The sequence below is a fragment of the Nyctibius grandis genome, chromosome 6 (genome assembly GCF_013368605.1).
Source record: "Nyctibius grandis isolate bNycGra1 chromosome 6, bNycGra1.pri, whole genome shotgun sequence".
NCBI lineage: Eukaryota > Metazoa > Chordata > Aves > Nyctibiiformes > Nyctibiidae > Nyctibius > Nyctibius grandis.
This window is the reverse complement of record NC_090663.1, coordinates 31,823,393-31,841,454: the sequence shown is the minus strand read 5'-3', so window position 1 is coordinate 31,841,454 and position 18,062 is coordinate 31,823,393. Positions and strand designations below refer to the sequence as shown.

General features: G+C 43.3%; 1 protein-coding gene across 2 annotated transcripts in view; it reads left to right on the top strand.

The window, feature by feature from the left end:
* The window catches only part of LNX1 (ligand of numb-protein X 1), a 73,816-nt gene that overhangs the window by 16,887 nt on the left and 38,867 nt on the right, over nt 1-18,062 (top strand). For both annotated transcript variants that reach the window (XM_068403517.1, XM_068403518.1), the window contains exon 2: nt 16,638-16,879. In XM_068403517.1, the coding sequence (XP_068259618.1) occupies nt 16,638-16,879 (242 nt within the window). The remainder of the gene's footprint in view (nt 1-16,637; nt 16,880-18,062) is intronic.

The following is an 18,062-nucleotide window of genomic DNA, read 5'->3' as shown; positions in this document are numbered from 1 at the left end:
TTTTGAATGTCTCCAGAGAAGGAGACTCCACAACCTCTCTGGGCAGCCTGTTCCAGTGTTCAGTCACCCTCACCGTAAAGAAGTTTTTCCTCAAATTTAAGTGGAACCTCCTGTGCTCCAGCTTGCACCCATTGCCCCTTGTCCTGTCAAGGGATGTCACTGAGAAGAGCCTGGCTCCATCCTCTTGACACTTGCCCTTTACATATTTAGAAACATTAATGAGGTCACCCCTCAGTCTCCTCTTCTCTAAGCTAAAGAGACCCAGCTCCCTCAGCCAAAGACCTCATGGTTCGGGTCTTCTTCATTCAAAAGCTTCTGTGCAGTTTTTTTCTCCATCTCCTGGCAGTGCTTAAGAATGGGATAGGTCTGGCACTGTATGACACTCCTCCCTCCCTCTGTCCCCATCCTCCCACTTCGGGAGGCCCTGGGCACCGAGGAGGACAGGAGGCAGTCCATGTCCATCTGAGAACATGAGCCAGCAGTGTGCCCAGGTGGCCAAGAAGGCCAACAGCATCCTGGCCTGTATCAGGAATAGTGTGGCCAGCAGGACTAGGGAAGTGATCATCCCTCTGTACTTGGCACTGGTGAGGCTGCACCTTGAATACTGTGTTCAGTTTTGGGCCCCTCGCTACAAGAAGGACATTGAGCTGCTGGAGCGAGTCCAGAGGAGGGCAAAAAAGCTGGTGAAGGGTCTCGAGGGTATGTCCTATGAGGAGCAGCTGGGGGAACTGGGATTGTTTAGCCTGGAGTAAAGGAGGCTGAGGGGAGACCTTATTGTTCTCTACAACTACCTGAAAGGAGGTTGTAGCGGGGTGGGAGTCGGCCTCTTCTTCCGGGCAACTAGCAACAGAACTAGAGGACATAGCCTCAAGCTGTACCAGGGGAGGTTCAGATTAGACATTAGAAAAAATTTCTTCACAGAAAGGGTTATTAGGCATTGGAATGGGCTACCCAGGGAGGTGGTGGAGTCACCATCCCTGGAGGTGTTTAAGAAAAGACTGGATGTGGCACGTAGTGCCATGGTCTATTTGACACAGTGGTGTTAGGTGAAAGGTTGGACTCGATGATCCCAGAGGTCTCTTCCAACCTAGCTGATTCTGTGATTCTGTGATTGAGAGCTGCCGTGGCTCGCTGTGTGGGCATACATTGACAGGATTTCAAAACAACCTTGAGACCATGTTTTGCCTCCGAAGGTACGTGACTTCCTGCGGAGCCCAGGGACAGAGTCTTGCTATTTTCTGTGGGTGCTGATGGGACGACTGTCCCTGCATGGACTTTCCCTGTGGCAAGCAACTTGCAGAGGGGGGCAGATGAAGGGAGAAAGGTATGGCCTGAACTCCTCCCGGACATGTCTGTGACCAGGCAAGAGAGGGCTGATGTAGGGCTATCTTAGCTGCAGCATCTGCACTGAGACATGCCTGTGCTCCCCTTCATCAGAGACAAATAGGGAAACTGGATCCTAAGTGATTTTATAATTTACATGTCTGTTTTTCAAGTGGTGTTTGCTATTTGTAAAGTTCGTCAGACCTGGGCTTCCTGAGTAATGTTTTCAAGAAAAGATTATGACTGTGAGAAGAATTATTCTGGAATCACTTATTGTACCGTTTGCCGATGGCAACTCCCTTGGCGCTTTTAGTTTTTTTCCTGTCTGACATTTCCAAAAAGAACAGCTGTGCTGCCTATGGTCCCCTGTGCCAGGGAAGCAGTTGCTGATGTTATCCTCCCCTCCCTTTTGACTGCTTTGCAAAGAGTGCTTCTTCCAGGTCTTCTGAAATAGTCACGTTGAAGAGAAATGGTCCTCACCCTTGCAAGCCAGTGGTGAGCTGTCAGGTCCAGGGCTGAGCACAGAAGTTTGAGTGACCCACCCATAGTTCTGCATCTTTAGCAGCACTTGGACGCAGTGTCAGAGCTCTATTTCAAATTCCAACCTCTTTTGTGCTTTTACAAGTTAGATGGGTGTCTGTTATTTTCATTCCCCTCTCTCCTCTTTGCTAGAGATACTGAGGTATCTGACAGGGAACAAAAGTGCCATTCCTACAGTTAGGGGTCTATGGGACTGCTTTTATTCTTATTGCTTTTTGTGCTATGGTAGTATAAAGAACCAAGAAATCAGCCAAATCTGTGTTGTAGGAAACACTGAACAAAAACATAGCAAAGCTCTAAGGACTTTTTATTACACATGAAACAAAGTGAACCCGTAACTTGTTTCCAAGATGTGGCATGATGAGCGGTAGACCCCGGCACTCACAGAGCTCCAAGCTTGAACTATGGGACAATATCACCCCTTAACTGATCCTGAACCACCGCTAGACTTCGCTGATCGAATGAATCACCTTTTATGCAGTTAGGTTCTTTTATAAAGAATGCTGTCAGAAAAGTCTGCCTACTGAGTTGGGAGATCTTTTTTACCCCTAAAGTTTTATTAGGGCAATGATGTTCAAATGATACTTTTAGCATGTTGATTAACAGAAGTAAATCATCAAAGGAAAGGAAAAAATGATCTGGTTTTCCCCTAGTAGCAGAAGGATCTCTTGATTTGATTTCCTGTGTTACTTATGTCCATTGGCATGAATGTCTGTGCTTTGTTATTCCTGATTCTTTGTGGGCTAGAGGAATGGGCAGGTACCTTTGCAGACCTGAAAACAAGCTGTAATTGTACAGATACCTTGATTATACATTGCCACTACCTAGTGTGAAGAAAGCAGCTCAGGATGCAGAGCCTGAAGTTACAGGGTGCAGTGGCATCAAGAAACTATCATCTAAAATTGGCACTGAGAGCTCTGACAGTTTCCATTTGGTGCCCAGAAGAAAGCACAGGGAAGAAAAGGCAGAAGTTATCCCCAAAAAGATGGTTTGACCATGCAGGGGAGTTAATCCATAATAAATCCATAATGAAGCTGGGTGTGAAGTGACAGTACTGTTCTTACTCTAGGGTAGCTTCTCTGGTGAATGCTCTTACTCTGGAACAGGTATATCTCCAGGGAAGATAGTCTCAGGTGTGTTTCTACATATATAATATACACAGTGTAGCTAAGGTATCATTCCACAACCACCACAGTAATTATGTACTTCTCTGCTGCAGACAACCCCTTAGGAAGAAGCACCATCTCTGGAGGCTGATGTGGTTAGCCTTTGCAGAACAGTTCATGCTCAATTTTGGAAAGTCTCCTTAATGCCAGTATCTAAGCATTCAGCAAACCCTCCTACGTGATGCTGTAGCATCTTCAATTAGCTTTTAAAGAAATAAGAAAATAATTTGTCATGAGGGCTTTGTTCTGTTTACAGTCACTAAATTTTTAGGTATTTCTTTCCTTTTCTTCCTCCTCTTCCTTTTCCCTCCATATTGCACCCTTATAAACACACAGTGCTGAGCATCAGGCTTTGCCCTTCCAGGAAGCAAACTTGTTTCAGGGGAAGTTAAGAAGTTCTTCAGAAGGTACAACCAGCTGAAGATAGGTAAACCAGGAAGCACTGGTCCAAGGCATTGCAAAAAATACTAAAACAGAGACCCATGTCTCAATTGCTAGTATAAATATTTAAATACACTACCAGTTTTGTTTAGTCTGTCTGCTCAATTTTATTTTTTTTTAATCCTCAAGATTCATGTCAGCCTGGGGTGAATATTTTGAAACCAGAGAAAATTTTTTCATTGTAGTTGTAAGATGATTCTATGTTATAAAGCTGGTCAGTTTGGCTCGATGAGCTATCTGCATTGACAGGCTGTTGCAGTAATATTTACATGAAACAAGTAGAATTTTTTTTTTATGTATATCTGAATGTGGGCTTCCATGTCCAATGCCCCCAGCATGCTGCTGTCCACTGGACGCTAGTGTAGACATCCAGCTGGAGATCCTGTTTGGGGGTGATGGCTTGGGTCACCTTGAGTTATGATGTGGGTAGTGTCTTTGCTGTGCAAATTAGCAGGTGACGAGGCATGGCGTGAGCATGCTGCTGGAGATTAGATTGCCAGCTCCCTTCTGAAGGACCAAGGTCATCTCAGTATGAAGAAGACAGATGTAATTATCCCCCTTTCAGATCTGGTGATGAACTGACATCATTTCCTATGCCACCCTGTTTTTTTTTCAGGGGGTTCATAGTCACTGCTCACGAGACCCAAGCCTGCTTAAATTGTGGTGTTAACGACATCACAGCCTGGGCTGGAACAGCCTCGGGCGCAGAGCCTGGCTGAGTCACTCAGCTGCCACAACCTGTCACAGAGAATTCATGATTTGGATTCATTTCAAGGCAGCCTCTCGCACAGCAGCCTCCACCCATTTTGCGGGAGCAGCAAGGTCAATCAGGCCGTGCCCTCTCCTAGGACAGCAGGGGCAAGGCCACCATCTTGGATTACCTGGGGGAATACAATTGCAGCTCATGCTCAAGGTTCAGGTCTCCAAAACTGCTGCCCAGGTTTGCTCACAGTGTTCTAGGTGCGCAGCTGTATGCATGATGTTTGCTTTTTAATTTTGAAAGGAAAAATAGTTATTAGAGCTTGAATAATGGAATTCCCATGGCTGCAGTGGCATAAAAGGGGGAATGAAAGAGCATCTTCCCAAAGAACATTTGGGGATTTTTTTTTTCTGTTTCCTGCATTGTAGTAGGATGAGTACATAAGTTAATGTGTTTTGTAACAGGACAGTATGAGATGACTGCCTCTTACCCTGAACTTTTTTTAATTAATTGAATAATTAAAGAAAAAAACAGAGTGAAAACTTTTTTTTTGCTTTTATACTCCACAAAAATGATATGAAATCTGGGAGAGTAGAAGTGACTAAGGTAACCTTAAAAACCTATATCATCTGCAAGCTATGGAATACGAAGAAGCAGCAGCCTGAGCAACTTGGGCTTAAAGTAAGATATGCTACAAAAGTTATTTTCTCCTTCTCCTACATTTTTACAGTGAGAACAATCATTCACTGCAACAACATCCCCAGGGATGTGGTGGATTTCCCATCACTGGAGGTTTTCAAGATGTGATTGGACAGGGTTCTAGATAATCTCATCTACACTTCCTTTCCCATGAAAGCGTTGGACCAGATGATCTTTTGAGGTGCCTTCCAGCTTAGGCTCCTCTATGAATCTGTGATCCTTGCCTTTGTCAGGAAAATCCATTTTGTTTTGTTGTAATACAGTACCCACTTCTGAAGGCACCTTCTGTAATCAAGGGGTTCCAGGGTTGGATTCCTGCTTCCACCCTAGTTTATGCATTTTATCCTTTGATTCATCACTTAAGTGCTGGTGGTCTAAGAAAACAAGACACATTTTTACGGAGAGGTTCTCAACCTATATTTGAAGGCTCAAAGGTCACTTCTTCAGTTTCAGACTGAAGAAGGGCTTGTGTGCCTAGAAGGTATTGCCATTTTTTCCTGAAGATTGGTCAGATTAACAGAGGACAGTGCCTTTTCTTACGAAGCTCTCCCAACTTCAACCGAAAAGCCACAGCAGCCTTTGAAGTAGGACCAAGATTCTCCCTCCCCAGGTGCTAGTTTTTCTTTTGACGATAGCATCGAGCTCCCTCTTGCTTAATCTTCCTCTCTGAATAAGCTTCAGCAGAAGGAGCAGGGATCAGCCTTACCCCAACCTGACCTGAGCTTTAGTGGTTAGAGCACTGAGGTGTGAGGGTGTGAGCTCCGTCAGCCTCCCTTGCCAAGAAAGTGCTGACAGTGGTTCATGTACAACAGGAGGCAAACCACACCGCTGCGTTTTTGGATGTTTTCCGTGATATTGAGCACAGCACTGCCTGTGGGTAGCTCTGTGGGGAGAAGGGTGAGTGGATCGGGCTTTTTTCAGAATTGGATAAAAGGATTCAGGTTAAAAGTATTTCTGATAATTCTGTTAAAAAATGCTGATTCTAAAAAAGTTTTTTCACAATTTTTAAGTGAGCATTTCCTACCATGTGAGATTTCAGAAGACTGTAAACAACATTCCAGCCATACTTGTGCTGTGGCTGGATATGGACTTTCCGGAGCCTTTAAATGCTTTTACAATGTGTGTTTATTTTAATGGGAGAGTGAAATATCTCATATTCAACTGGCGTAGCCAATAAAACCACAAGCAGTGAAGATTTTTGCATGCCCAATGGGTTTGGGGAGATTTGTTCTGAAAACAGATTCATAACGTCCCTCTGATCCATCCTCTTCCAGCCGTACATGCAAAGGAGAAGACTACAGAGCCAGGAGGAGTAGAAGCCAGAGTAGTGTTTCTCTAGCAAAATGTACTGTTGGCTATGTTATCTTCACAAAACACTAGCGTAATGAGATATGTAGTCAATAGCGTGACTTATGTACTTCTTGTGCCAATGTCAATACTCATTTAGACTGAAATCCGGGAAACTGAGCTCTGTGATACACCAGGAAATGTTGTACTCTTTCTTCCCCACCCTTGCAAGGTGCCCATGTTGTTTTAAGGTTTTAAGACACAGTGATTCATGAGTCACATGCGGTTCACTTCTTATAGAACTGATTCAGGGTCTTTGTTGAATAAGACATTGGATTTGATAAGACAGGAGAACTACTTTTTAAAATGGGAAACATTTGTGACATCTTAAGATGCTACTTAGTCATGGTAGTGGAGAAGTTTGTTCAACACTCAACTGGGCATCTGACAGGGTTGTCCGTGGTTTTTCAAATTCTGAGAAGGTGTGCTGAGATCTCCTTTTTCTGACCTTCCTCATGAGGCAGCAAGTATGTTTTTAGCACTTGATGCGTACCAAGACGTGTTAGCGATGTAATTTAGATACCCATGCTGACCTAAAAGGGGATCTTCTGTGACTTTTGGGTCACTGAGGTCAGATGCAAGTGCCTCCAGAGCTATAGTTGTGGGTGGCTGTCCTTGCTATGTTCTGTCAATAAGAGGGTATAAAGATAGCATTTGATATTTACTGGCTGCAGCCCCGTTGTTTCCTCTAATTTCAAATTCTGGTGGAGAACATAATAGTAAACCCAAGCCTTGGACTGAAAACATCTTGAAATTGAATGCAGTGTTCCCTTTTTATTATTTTACACCTAGAGACTTTTGTGCGTGTGTCACCGCTTTGTGCCAACAGAAGCCTCAAACCTGCTCTCAGTAGTGCTGGCTTGTTGAGTCTGTGACATAGAAGATATCATAATTAGTTTTATTTTAAAAAGAAATGTGTGCTAAGTATGTGTAAATACAAAGTTTCTGTCTGGAAGGCTCTTCTGCCTGTAGCTGCAAGAATCGGGTTACGCTGATACTGTCACTCTTGTTAAAAAAACAAACCCCCTTGTCCCATTGCAAGCATATTTTGCTCACTGCATCATAAAGTTTTTATAGTATAGGTGGGGATAGTAGGAGGGGAAGACAATGCTGAGATACCAGGTTCCAGGAGACTAGTTATACCTGTTGAATATAATCCGGTGATCAAAACACTGAACAATAAACATGAAAAATACATGAATCAACAGACTGAATGCTGATTCTTAACATTAATTATATGTGTATCCACATAATTTGAAAAATGCAGTGTATTGGATTGTGCGGTATTATGAGCTATAGCATTGCAGTGCCTTAAGAATTTCTTTGTCCTTGAGCTTGTCATTTTTGTCACAGATAACTTGATTTTAGCAGCATTAACATTTTTTGAGCATTTGTATATATATGCTGTGATTTTCCTTAGACTTATTTTTCAGTTAAGGTTCTAAATGAGGAACATACTCAGTGATCCTGCTGCAGTCTCATTACATACAATCTCAACTCCTGCTGTAAAAAGGCTATATTATTGTTTTATTAGAATAAGGCAAAATCAATGGTCAAGGTTGCCTGCAGAGTACCCGTGCTGTTCTTTGAGTGGTCTTGGATGGACTTGAAAACCAGATATGAAGCTGACAGCTGCTGATGGCAGGTCTTATGTTGCTTTCCAAATATCCAACTGACACACATTGCACATGATTGGTCCCTCATGCACACAGTCTGTAGATAAAAGAATGTACAACTATTGATAAGCATGAAGTTTTCCATGAAGAAATGTCTCAGAAGTCTTTCTAATTTGTGTTTTCTCACTTTCTTTTGAAACAATGTTCGCATTTTACTCTTCTTCAAGAGTGGGGAAGGATGAAGCTTTTAAGTGTATTGTATAGAAAATGATGCAGTTCTGGAAGGTGATGAAAGCACTTGCTAAAGTTTTCATCAAGCTCAACCTTCGCTGAAGTCAAGAGGAGTTTTTAGTACTTTAGGACTTTAATATAGCACTTGGACAGGATTAGTGGGTTTAAATGATGTATTATATGTTGAACGCTAAAAGCACTAAAAGCCATCAGCAAGGTTTACAGGCTCTCACCAGCTCAAAAATGCTAGTCCCATGTGTCTTGTTTTTCCCTCTTATTTTGCTCTGAATCTCCTACCTAGGTACTCATAGGTTCCTTGCTGTGTCAGTACCTGAACACCTACCAAGAGTTAGAGATAATGTGCTGCTCCTCTGTTTTCCTTGTTTGTGCCAGCTGGTGTGAGTAGATTGCATGAGATATGTAGATTACTCTTGGGGACCTTCAGTATTTAATTGAGTAAGTTCAGTATAAATAAATACTGCTGTTGTTTTGCATCGTGTGAGATCACTCTGGTTCTGTGCTTATGGCCAGTATCTTCCCTGTGATTACAAATATTTGTTTATAGTAATCTAGGAGCAAATAATGATTAATAGGCTGACCACAGTCTTTCACCCTAGTTAATTCCTCATTTTTGGTGCTCAAAGTCTACTGGTGCTCTACAAGCATTACATTTAAAGGCAAAGGTAGAAGCTGCAGCACCATCCCAAGGCCAGGCCTTCCATGAGCAGTGAGAACAGGCTACTGATGCCCTTGTGGATTCTCAGAGCATTGGTGGCTTGGGCACAGGTGGGGAAGGGGCAACAGAAGGTGAAGCCACAAAGTCCATTGTGAGTATTAGCTTATTAGCTTCTCTAAAGTAGTAGTTGTGTTAGGCACGATACAGAAGCTGTGCTAATCCATAAAAGAAGTTGGCATTTCCAGCCCATATGCTGACTTGCCCATCTCAGCTGTCCCTAACAATTTACAACTCTGTTCTCCTATATGTAAGACAGCTGCAATTTTTTGGAATGGTTTAAGACTAGAACTTGAAACGATGCTTGAACCTTGAAGAGAAATCAGTATAGCTGTAGTTTCAAAATCACCAGTGACAGAGTAATGGCCTGGAATAAGTGTCAGGGGAGGGAGAGAACATGATCTGGACCAACAATTTGTACATAGTCCCAACATCAACTGGGATCATTTCACAATAATCCCACTCATGAATTTTGTCCACAATTGCAGGCAACTAGTATTGTTTACCTATTTCTTCCAGTTCCCTGTTCCCATGGTAGAGGTGAGTGGGCCTTTTAAAAGATTTCATAATAGAAGCTGATGATGGTGGTTGAAATACAACTTTTTGCTTTTTAAAGAGAAGGGAAAAAAAAAGCTTAAACATGACCACATGTTACATGATACTTTGGTAGCACGTACATGAAGTTTAAACTCTACAATTTATTTAAGAATAAAAATGTGTTCCAAGTTCTTTCAACTCTCTTGAAAACTAGTAGGAAATCTAGAGATTCCTCCCTTCCCTCACTATGAGCAATCAAATTTAAAATGGGGATTTGGTTTCCACTGAATGCTTGTTCAATTTGTGTCTGGCACAGGCTGTCTGTCCGTCAGCAGTTTTGGGAACTGTGGGGACTGAACTCTGAACTGTAATTCAGTTCTTCACCAGTGCAAAATATTTTCCAGCACCTGTACCAAAATCACTAGCCGTGCTTGCTCCTCCTCAGCAACCAAATCACAGAAATGGGAGTACATCACTGTAGCTGATGACTGACATAGTAATTATAAATATCGCTCAGTATATATTTTCCTCATATGCTCAGAAAACCTTTTTTTTTAATCTGTGGGAACTATAAGTCTTTTTTCTAGTGGTGCACCCAAATTGATATAGAGTAGCTGACGTGGAAGTGTAAGTATACAGATACTCCTGCACACTTTCCTTATATAATATACAAAAATATTTTGTTTAATAGCATTATAGCACAGAAGCATTGTAAAAATGACAGCCCTTCCCTGGGGTCAGATCTTTACAGACAGGACACAGCACAACTTTAGGCTTTGCTAATAAGGTAGTTCCAGAGTTTGTTAAATTACGATGGCTTCATTAAAACAAAAAACATGAAAAAACCTTAGGAAACAGTAACAGGGATATGCAGAAATTAAACTGAAAAAAAATAGGTACTTGAGAGGTTTTTCCTATCTTGTGGGAAAGTATTTAAGCTAAATAACTTTAGCTTAAAGAAATAAATGTTATGAGGACCTTCATAAATATTTATAGAGTAGTAATGCAGAAATATAGAACCACTAAATCTACTACATGTTTATACTTAAGCAAAGGCCTCTGCTTGACAACAGAGAGCAAATAACACGAGAAAATGTCTCTGACAGCCAGACAGAGAAGCTGTTTGCCTCGTCTGAACTTCTGCCGTAGCTATCTCCATTCTTACATGAAGAGCAATGTTTATGGAGGTGTAGGAGAGAACCGCTCATCCTCAACCCTCCAGAGGCAGCGGGGATCGAGCCGCCAGCCTGCGCCTCCTTCCCAGCCAGCCCTGGTGCCCCAGGTGTCAGGAAGCCTGTCCCTAAAAAGCTTTTGTTAATAGGGTTGTTGAAGTGAAAGGGTAATAGTAACTGGGACAATGTCCCACTTAGGTGAAAAACGAACATTTTTTTCCGCAAAACAAGATGTCAAGCCTCTGACACTGGGAGATCATCAGGGAAAGGATAGCCAAGTGAATCAATGCTAGGGCACAGAGTGCACAGAACAGTGGTGGTGAGCATTTAGAGATGTTGCTGGCATTATGAAATTCAAGTGCAGGTGCAGAGATCATCCTCTTTCTACTTGCATGTTTAGACAAGGTTTTTTCAGCCTTTCAGTGAATGTTGGTTGGAAACTGTAATCCAGGAGTTTAAGCTTTATTTTTTAGACAGCTCATCCCCTTCTTTATGAATATTGAGGAAGGTTCAATGTACACAGGACCTTCCTAGCCATGGCTGGTGATTACAGTAGCTTGAGGAATACTCTTGACTTCACACAATCCTTTATAGAAAGCAGAATAGGCAAATGCATTAAAAAAAAATCAGGTACTTATTTGTGAAACTTTTTTCATATGCATCATTCATCAGTGGTTAATCCTTGCAAGAATTACCAAGGAAAATGCATTGCTGTTAAGCATTCAATTCCAGGATTGACTTTCATATATAGAAAAAGAGGAATTTTGCATGTAGGACCAGGATTCACAGAAACCAGATTTCCAAGCAAGGATGATACAATGTCATTGGGTGTAAAGAACAGCAAAGTATTGGTCACCTTCACTGCTGAAGATGTTGATGTCTCTGGCCTCTTAAGCACCAGTATGGTTGGTCTGGAAGGGAGATTGTGCATTTGCTGCATTTTAGCTTAGCTCTGTAACATGGGATTTGGTTGGATTTTAGGTGCATTGCTCCTTTTGCATTTTTGGCTCCAGTTCCCAGTGCACTATTGGCAAAAGTAAGATCAAAAGAGTTGGTGTCATCTCTGCCTGAGAACTGATCAAGTCAGTTCACTCCCTTATGATGGAGTTTCAGAAAGCTTTAGAGTTTAGGCTTTAGGCCTGAAATCCGTATGGTTGGTATTTGGGTTATGTTTGGGCTGCAGTCACTGCTGATGCACACACGGTGCAAATGGTTCCTGTGGGGCAGGAATTACCATCACCTTCTTGGGACCCAGCCTCTCCAGTTCAAATCCCGCCCCCCTCTTCCTTCCCAGACATGGCAGGAGCCTCTCACCAGAGTCTCACAAGTGAGGTTATCAGCACCAAGTTATCCAGGATGCTCCTTGTTGGTCACCTTCAGTTTCTCCATCAGCCTTTCCACCAGATCAGTTCAGGGGTACTAGAGCAGTCTGGACAGTTTGTGTGACAGGGTTGGGGTGTGATACACACTGTTGGTACTTCTGATCCCGGCTTGTGTCAAGCCCATATTACACAGGGATGAGACTGCTTGCAGTGACGGCAAAGCTGAAACATACTTGTCTACCCTCTGATCAGGGTTTAGCTTCGGATCAGCGATCACAGCCCATTACGCAGTTTTTTCTTCTGCTGGGCAATCCTGAGTGCTTTGTATACATTATTCTTAATTGCACTCAGACAATGTGTCACTTGCTGCTGCACTAAAGCAAAACAGCACCAAAATATGAGTGTGCTGGAAGTGAGGTTGGGAAAGCACTGCTGGAGCTGGGCAGGGAGAGCTTCTGCTCTGTTTTTTTGTGCCAGACCTGGCTCACAAGCACTGTCACTCTCTAGATTAACTTTTTTCCCCTGTTTCCTGCCCAGGCTGTCGGCTGTGAGACAGGGAGAAAGAGGGATAGCCTCTGAAGTGACACAGATAGAAAGCAGGGTATTTTTAAAAGAGCAAATGCATTATAAATATATGCATATATTTTTTTGCCTGTGATATTGTTCCATTTAGATCACTAGGAGTGAAGTGAAAAAATCTATGCAGTTGTCCTTGTTTATATTTTGCCTTTACATTTTGCCCTTGTGTCAGCTTGGGTAATGGAAATCCCTGAGGTCAACCTCACTTTCAGGCCCTCCTTCGCTGTGCGAGTCAGGGATGCTGCAAGGAAAATGCATCTCTGTTTTCAAACCGCTGCTTTCATTTGACGTTGCAAATGACATGGAAATATTTCTGTTGGCCTTGAGTTTAACCAAAGCTTGCTTTTACAAATGGTAGGACCAAGTTAAGGCAGCCACAGGGTTTCAGATCTCCTGGCTCCAGCACTTGGGATGTGCTGCTGCTGAAGCCTGGAGCGCAGAGCCTCCCTCGCATGCAGAGCAGGGCACGGGGCAAGGCTTGCCCTGCGGCCGCTGGTGTTGACACCAGCCAGAACTGCAGCCCTGGGTGAAGTTTCAGCAGCCACCACTGCCCTCTCACTGCCCAGTGGTTCCCTCATACGGCCAGGATTTAGGACAGCACATTTCTCCTTCATAAAAGAGGCTGTGCAAACAGAAGAAACTATTTTCTGAATTTCCTGTATGCACCTAGTGACACTGCTTTAATGGCATGAACTGTACAACACACATTACTCATGTTTGTTTATCTCTCTCAGTTTTGGCCTTCAAATTGTTTCGGTATCGTATGGCTGCACGGATGTACTCGCTGTCTGGCGCGACTGAGAAGGGACATAAATCTGTAGTTCACCTTGGCCACCAGACAGTGATGGGTTTTCTTTCTGACTGGTCTACATTAATCAGGTATCCCGCTCTTCCAGCTGTAAATCAGGCAGCTGATTAATAATCACAGTGAGAGAGACAATTAGGGCTGGCATGCAGTTGCTTTATGGATCTCTCTTTTTCTGGGAGCCAAATCCAACCATATGGAAAAACGTAGCCGAGACACTATAAATATGATTCCACTTAGGCAGTCATCTCTTCTGTTTTCTGTTATCACAGCAGTGTCAGCACAAGGAAAACAATGAAAGTGAAGAGATGCTGTTGCAGATTTCATTACAAGTTTGAGGGCTTGGGACTTTTTTTTCTTCTTCAAGGACACTGTGTTAATCTGAAGAAAGAGGCTTCATTTGTGTTCATTTATGGCTGCCACAATTACTTAAGAAATAGCTTCAGTGCTCATACTTGAAGAGCTATGGTTCTCTTTTAACTGTTTCTGGCAGAGTTAGAAAGTTATGCCTTGTGCTTTGTATCACAACAACTTGTCTTCTCCAATAAGCCACATCTTAAGCTGTGTCAGCCCTCTCTGCATTCAAAGTAACAGCCTTCGGTTCATTACTATTGGATTGATGCTGTTAAGTGGGTGTCTGCAGTGCAGCCAACAGCAGCGGGTGAGGATTTCCACAGAAAGTGAAGGCTTTAGTAGTGAAGTACAGATGGGCACCAGGCAGTGGTTGAATCCATGTAGCTGGGAATCTTTGGGCAGAACCACTTCTGATCTTCATGCTGATCTTCATGCAACCCACCCAAAATAAAAAAGATCTGCATTTGAGGACCCATTCACGAGGGTGGTGCTCTAATATCAGCTACTGAAACTTAAATGGCATGGTGAAAACAGAGGCAAATAAAATAACATGTGAAGTAGAAATATCTCTTATCGTATTCTGAATCTTTGCAGGGTGTCTGCAAGGCAGAGGTTGTCTTTCCAGAAGAGCAAACAATCCACCCTGAAGCCATTTCTTTGTGTTCATTTCATTGTGTTGGCTTTTTAGACTAGTTTTTAACTATTTTGTTGAGTATTCATAGACTAGATTAGTAAATGTGACGTTACTGCAAGTGGGAGAGGTCAAGGATAGGTTCCCAAAATGCTGTGTTGGAGCAGTTTAGGTAGGCTGCAAGAGGAGAAGGCCGTTGTGGTTCTGCTCCCTACGAAATATAAAGGAGAGCATCCTGCCATGATGTGAGATGCTGGGGTGGTGAGGAAGTCACACCTCTTTTTCAGGAAGGAATAGGAAAATGCCTGCTGTGGTGAAGGCAGGAGAGCTCCTCCTTTCTGTTTTACATTATTATTGTTGCAGTCCTGTCTTGGAACAGGTGCCCGAAATAGCTTTTTCTTGGTCTTTTGAAATAGTTGACCAACCTTCCCTTCCATAAGCATATTTGCTTTTGAGGTGCCTCATTTTTCTTGTGAAAGGTTTTAGAAATAACTTCTGCCACAGCCATTCCCATCCAAACCTTAAAGCATATACAAAGCCCTTACACAGTTGCATCAATATGATACAGTTTGGGTTGGTTTCTTTTTTTTTCCTCCTTAAGATGAAAGTTGTCAGAAGCGGTATGAGGTAAATGATGGTAAATCGTAATTTAGTGTTAAAAAAAGTTTTTAATTCAATTGTCTCTCATAAAAAGCCAATACCATAAGAGAAATGAAACTGCTGCTCCAAAGCTGATATGGAGAGCTCTGTGACTCATCCTCATCTCATCTTTCTGTCCCAGAAACTGCTTCCATAAATCATTTCTCTTCCAAGGCCTCTGTTCAGTGTACTACTACTTTTTTCTGACACTTAGCCCACTAGCGTTGTGTACTGTATGTATAATGCATTGCCTTTTGTGCATGCCATATATAACGAAGAGCTTTCTATCCCTAAGGGTTTTTGCAGATATTTCTGTGAGTTTGTCCTACAGGGCACTTTTATGAAAGTCATCAGTTAGCCTTTGCTATGAAGAAAGAGATAATAGTAACTGAAAGTAGGCCAAGCTCATTAGATTATGATTAAAAGACAGATTTTATTTTAAATGCAGTGAATGAGGTCCTAGTGGGTGGCCACTGGGCAGAAGTGGTGCTGGAGAAAAGTCACAGGTGCTGTGTCCTTGGGCCACTCTATCTCTTCAGTTATTTTATAGCTATAATTAAATACTGACTCATGAAGAGCACATCGACCTTTAATGTCATTCACATGACTTTCTTTAACAAGTCTGAAGAAAGAAATGCTGTACGTGGTCCTGCCTTTGCTGTCCAGGATGAATCTAGAGCAGATAGTTGGGACCACAAGCAAGTTATTTCAAAGCAGGCTTGTAATATGCTCTTACAATGCTCTATCTTCAGCTCTTCAGGGAACATGTATGTCTCCACCAGAAATGGAGGACTTTGTCACTGTGGAGGTCAAGTCAGGATTTAGAATTTGGATTTTCCTCTGGAATTATTTTAGAACCTGCCTTGAGCTCCCCAAACTGGTGAAGTCCCAGGCTGGCCCAAGGACCTTAGTCTGAGGTCTGAGGACCTGTGCTCAGTCATTTGATGGGAGCTCAGCACTCCCTCCTCAGATGTGGTGGGGCTGTGGGGCCAGTTGGACCCCCCCACACCTCTTGCATCTCTTCCTCCAACAAGGCGATGACCCCTCTATTTTAGTGTCTCAACTGAGCTGGAATAGTAGAGCTGGAAACTTCATCTCCATGGCTGAATTTGAAAACAATTCATCAGGTGCAGTTCAAGCAGTAAATGGTCTGTATGAGCACTGTGTGGGGACTTGATTCCCCCAGACCCTGGGGCGTTCAACTCCTGACTGCAGCCCTCCCTTCATTGACTGCATTGGTGTCTACCTGAAGGGCAGACTCTGTCTCCTGCATGAAAGACCACAGCGCTGTGCTCCCAGTGTGACCGCCTTGGTGACTGGGAAGGTTTTTCAGGGCACAGGGCTGGGTAAGGCATCTTTTATTCCACCAGCAGACCTGGAGAAGCTTGTCAGGCCTCACCCTGCTCTCCTTCGTTGACCAGAGGCAAGGGGGAAATTATGGACTGTAGCCTCTGGCTTAATTAGCCACCTGGTGTTCCTGTCCGCTTGCTTTCACAGTAACTATTTGTACACATGAGACTACACGCAAGGCTACGGTGCTCTGTTTTTTCTTGACCAGCAGCAGTCTTTCCATGTAAGGTGGTAACTCAGCTACTTTGAAGGACAGTTTTCCTTCTTTTTGATTGTGTGCAATATGACGGGACTGACTTTTTTCCCTCTTGTTAAACATCCATATTTCATCAGCCTCTGGATCGTCACAGTTTGTACTCCAAGTGATTCCTTGGCACCAGATAATTTCCATAAGTACACAACATTTAAATACAAATTGTTATCATGTCTCCCTTTCTCTCCCTTCTCCTTAGGTGTAAAGGAGCATCCCACTATGGCCTTACCAAGGAACGGAAGAGGCGTTCCCAAGACTGCTCTCCAGACCATGACTCCAGCTTAGCAGTAGCTGCCCTGGGGTCCGAGCTCTCAGCAGCTACAGCCATTGCCTTAATGACAGATGAGCCAGGGCTGGTGAACCCGGCCTTCAGCCCCACCTCAGAGGACAGCCAGTTGGGCAACAGCCCCGGAGACCTGCATCACAGCAACCGGAACAGAAGTAAGAACTAAAAGTGATGGTTTCAGAGCCTGGTGGCCTCTTTCAGCATTTGTTTTCTGTGAAACATATGTTGTTGGAGGCCTTTAAGAAAAAAATAAAAAGGAGAGTGAAAGTTTTCATTTTACATGGCTTACCATATTGTGCGCTCAGTGACCAATAGATTTGAGGTGAAAAACAAATTTGCTTGGCCGGGGGCAGCATCAAGCTGAAGATGGAGTAGCTGCACACACATAAACTGCAGGTCCTAAGAAAGATTATTTAGACAAGTCAGCTCAGTTGGAAGAGCAAATGGCATGTGTGATGTGCTGGGGAGATGGTGTAGCTGTGTAATGGCTTCACCAAAACAGAGTGGCCCAGGTAAACCCAATAGACCATGCCATGGGCACCTATCCAAAAGCCTGTTGGAAACTGTGTTTGGCAGCTGCCAAGTATTTGCAGGAAAACAAACCTTAAGAAGAGCCTTGGGAGCTTTGGGGATGTTTGCCAGCGTCCCAGGGAGGTGCAGGTCAGAGGAGCTGGCCCTGCTGAAATAACCACAGTCACACCAGGACAAGTTGCACGAGGAAACCTTGCCTTGATCCTTCACCCTGTGACACTGAACTCTGCTCTGATGAGTGTCATATTTGAAAAATGTGGTCTGGCCAAAGGCAGGCTCGAAAGCATTAATGGTGAGTTCAAAGCTCGTATTTGAGAACTCTGAAGCCAAAATGAATAGCCCACCTTGTGTTACATGAGCTGCGTGTTGGGAGAATGGATGAAGGGCTGAAGAAAGACTAGAAAATGAGCATCATTATCCTCTTGTGTGCATGGGGCCAGAGAGGTGAGGAAAGGGAGGGAGCAAAAAAAGAACACCAGAATGAAATTAAATCCCACCAGTTTTATTGAGTTTGGAGACCGCAGTCTGGTTTGAGGGAGTGTTGTATTATTAGATTACAATGTTTGGCTAGCATGCGGAGCTCAAAGAGACAGAACAGCAACAGCCACAAAGATATTTTCAGCAGGATGGAAAACAGAGTGACATATTTTGAAAGTATTATGACTTTGTTGCCTTACCCAGGTTAGAAGATGTGACTTATCTGGTCCCTCCCTCTGGCAATCTTTGAATTTTTGACATGAAATTGTTGGCTATTGTTGGCAGCTTTGGAAGCATTGCAGGGTTTTGAGGCAGTAGTGTGGGGTTTTT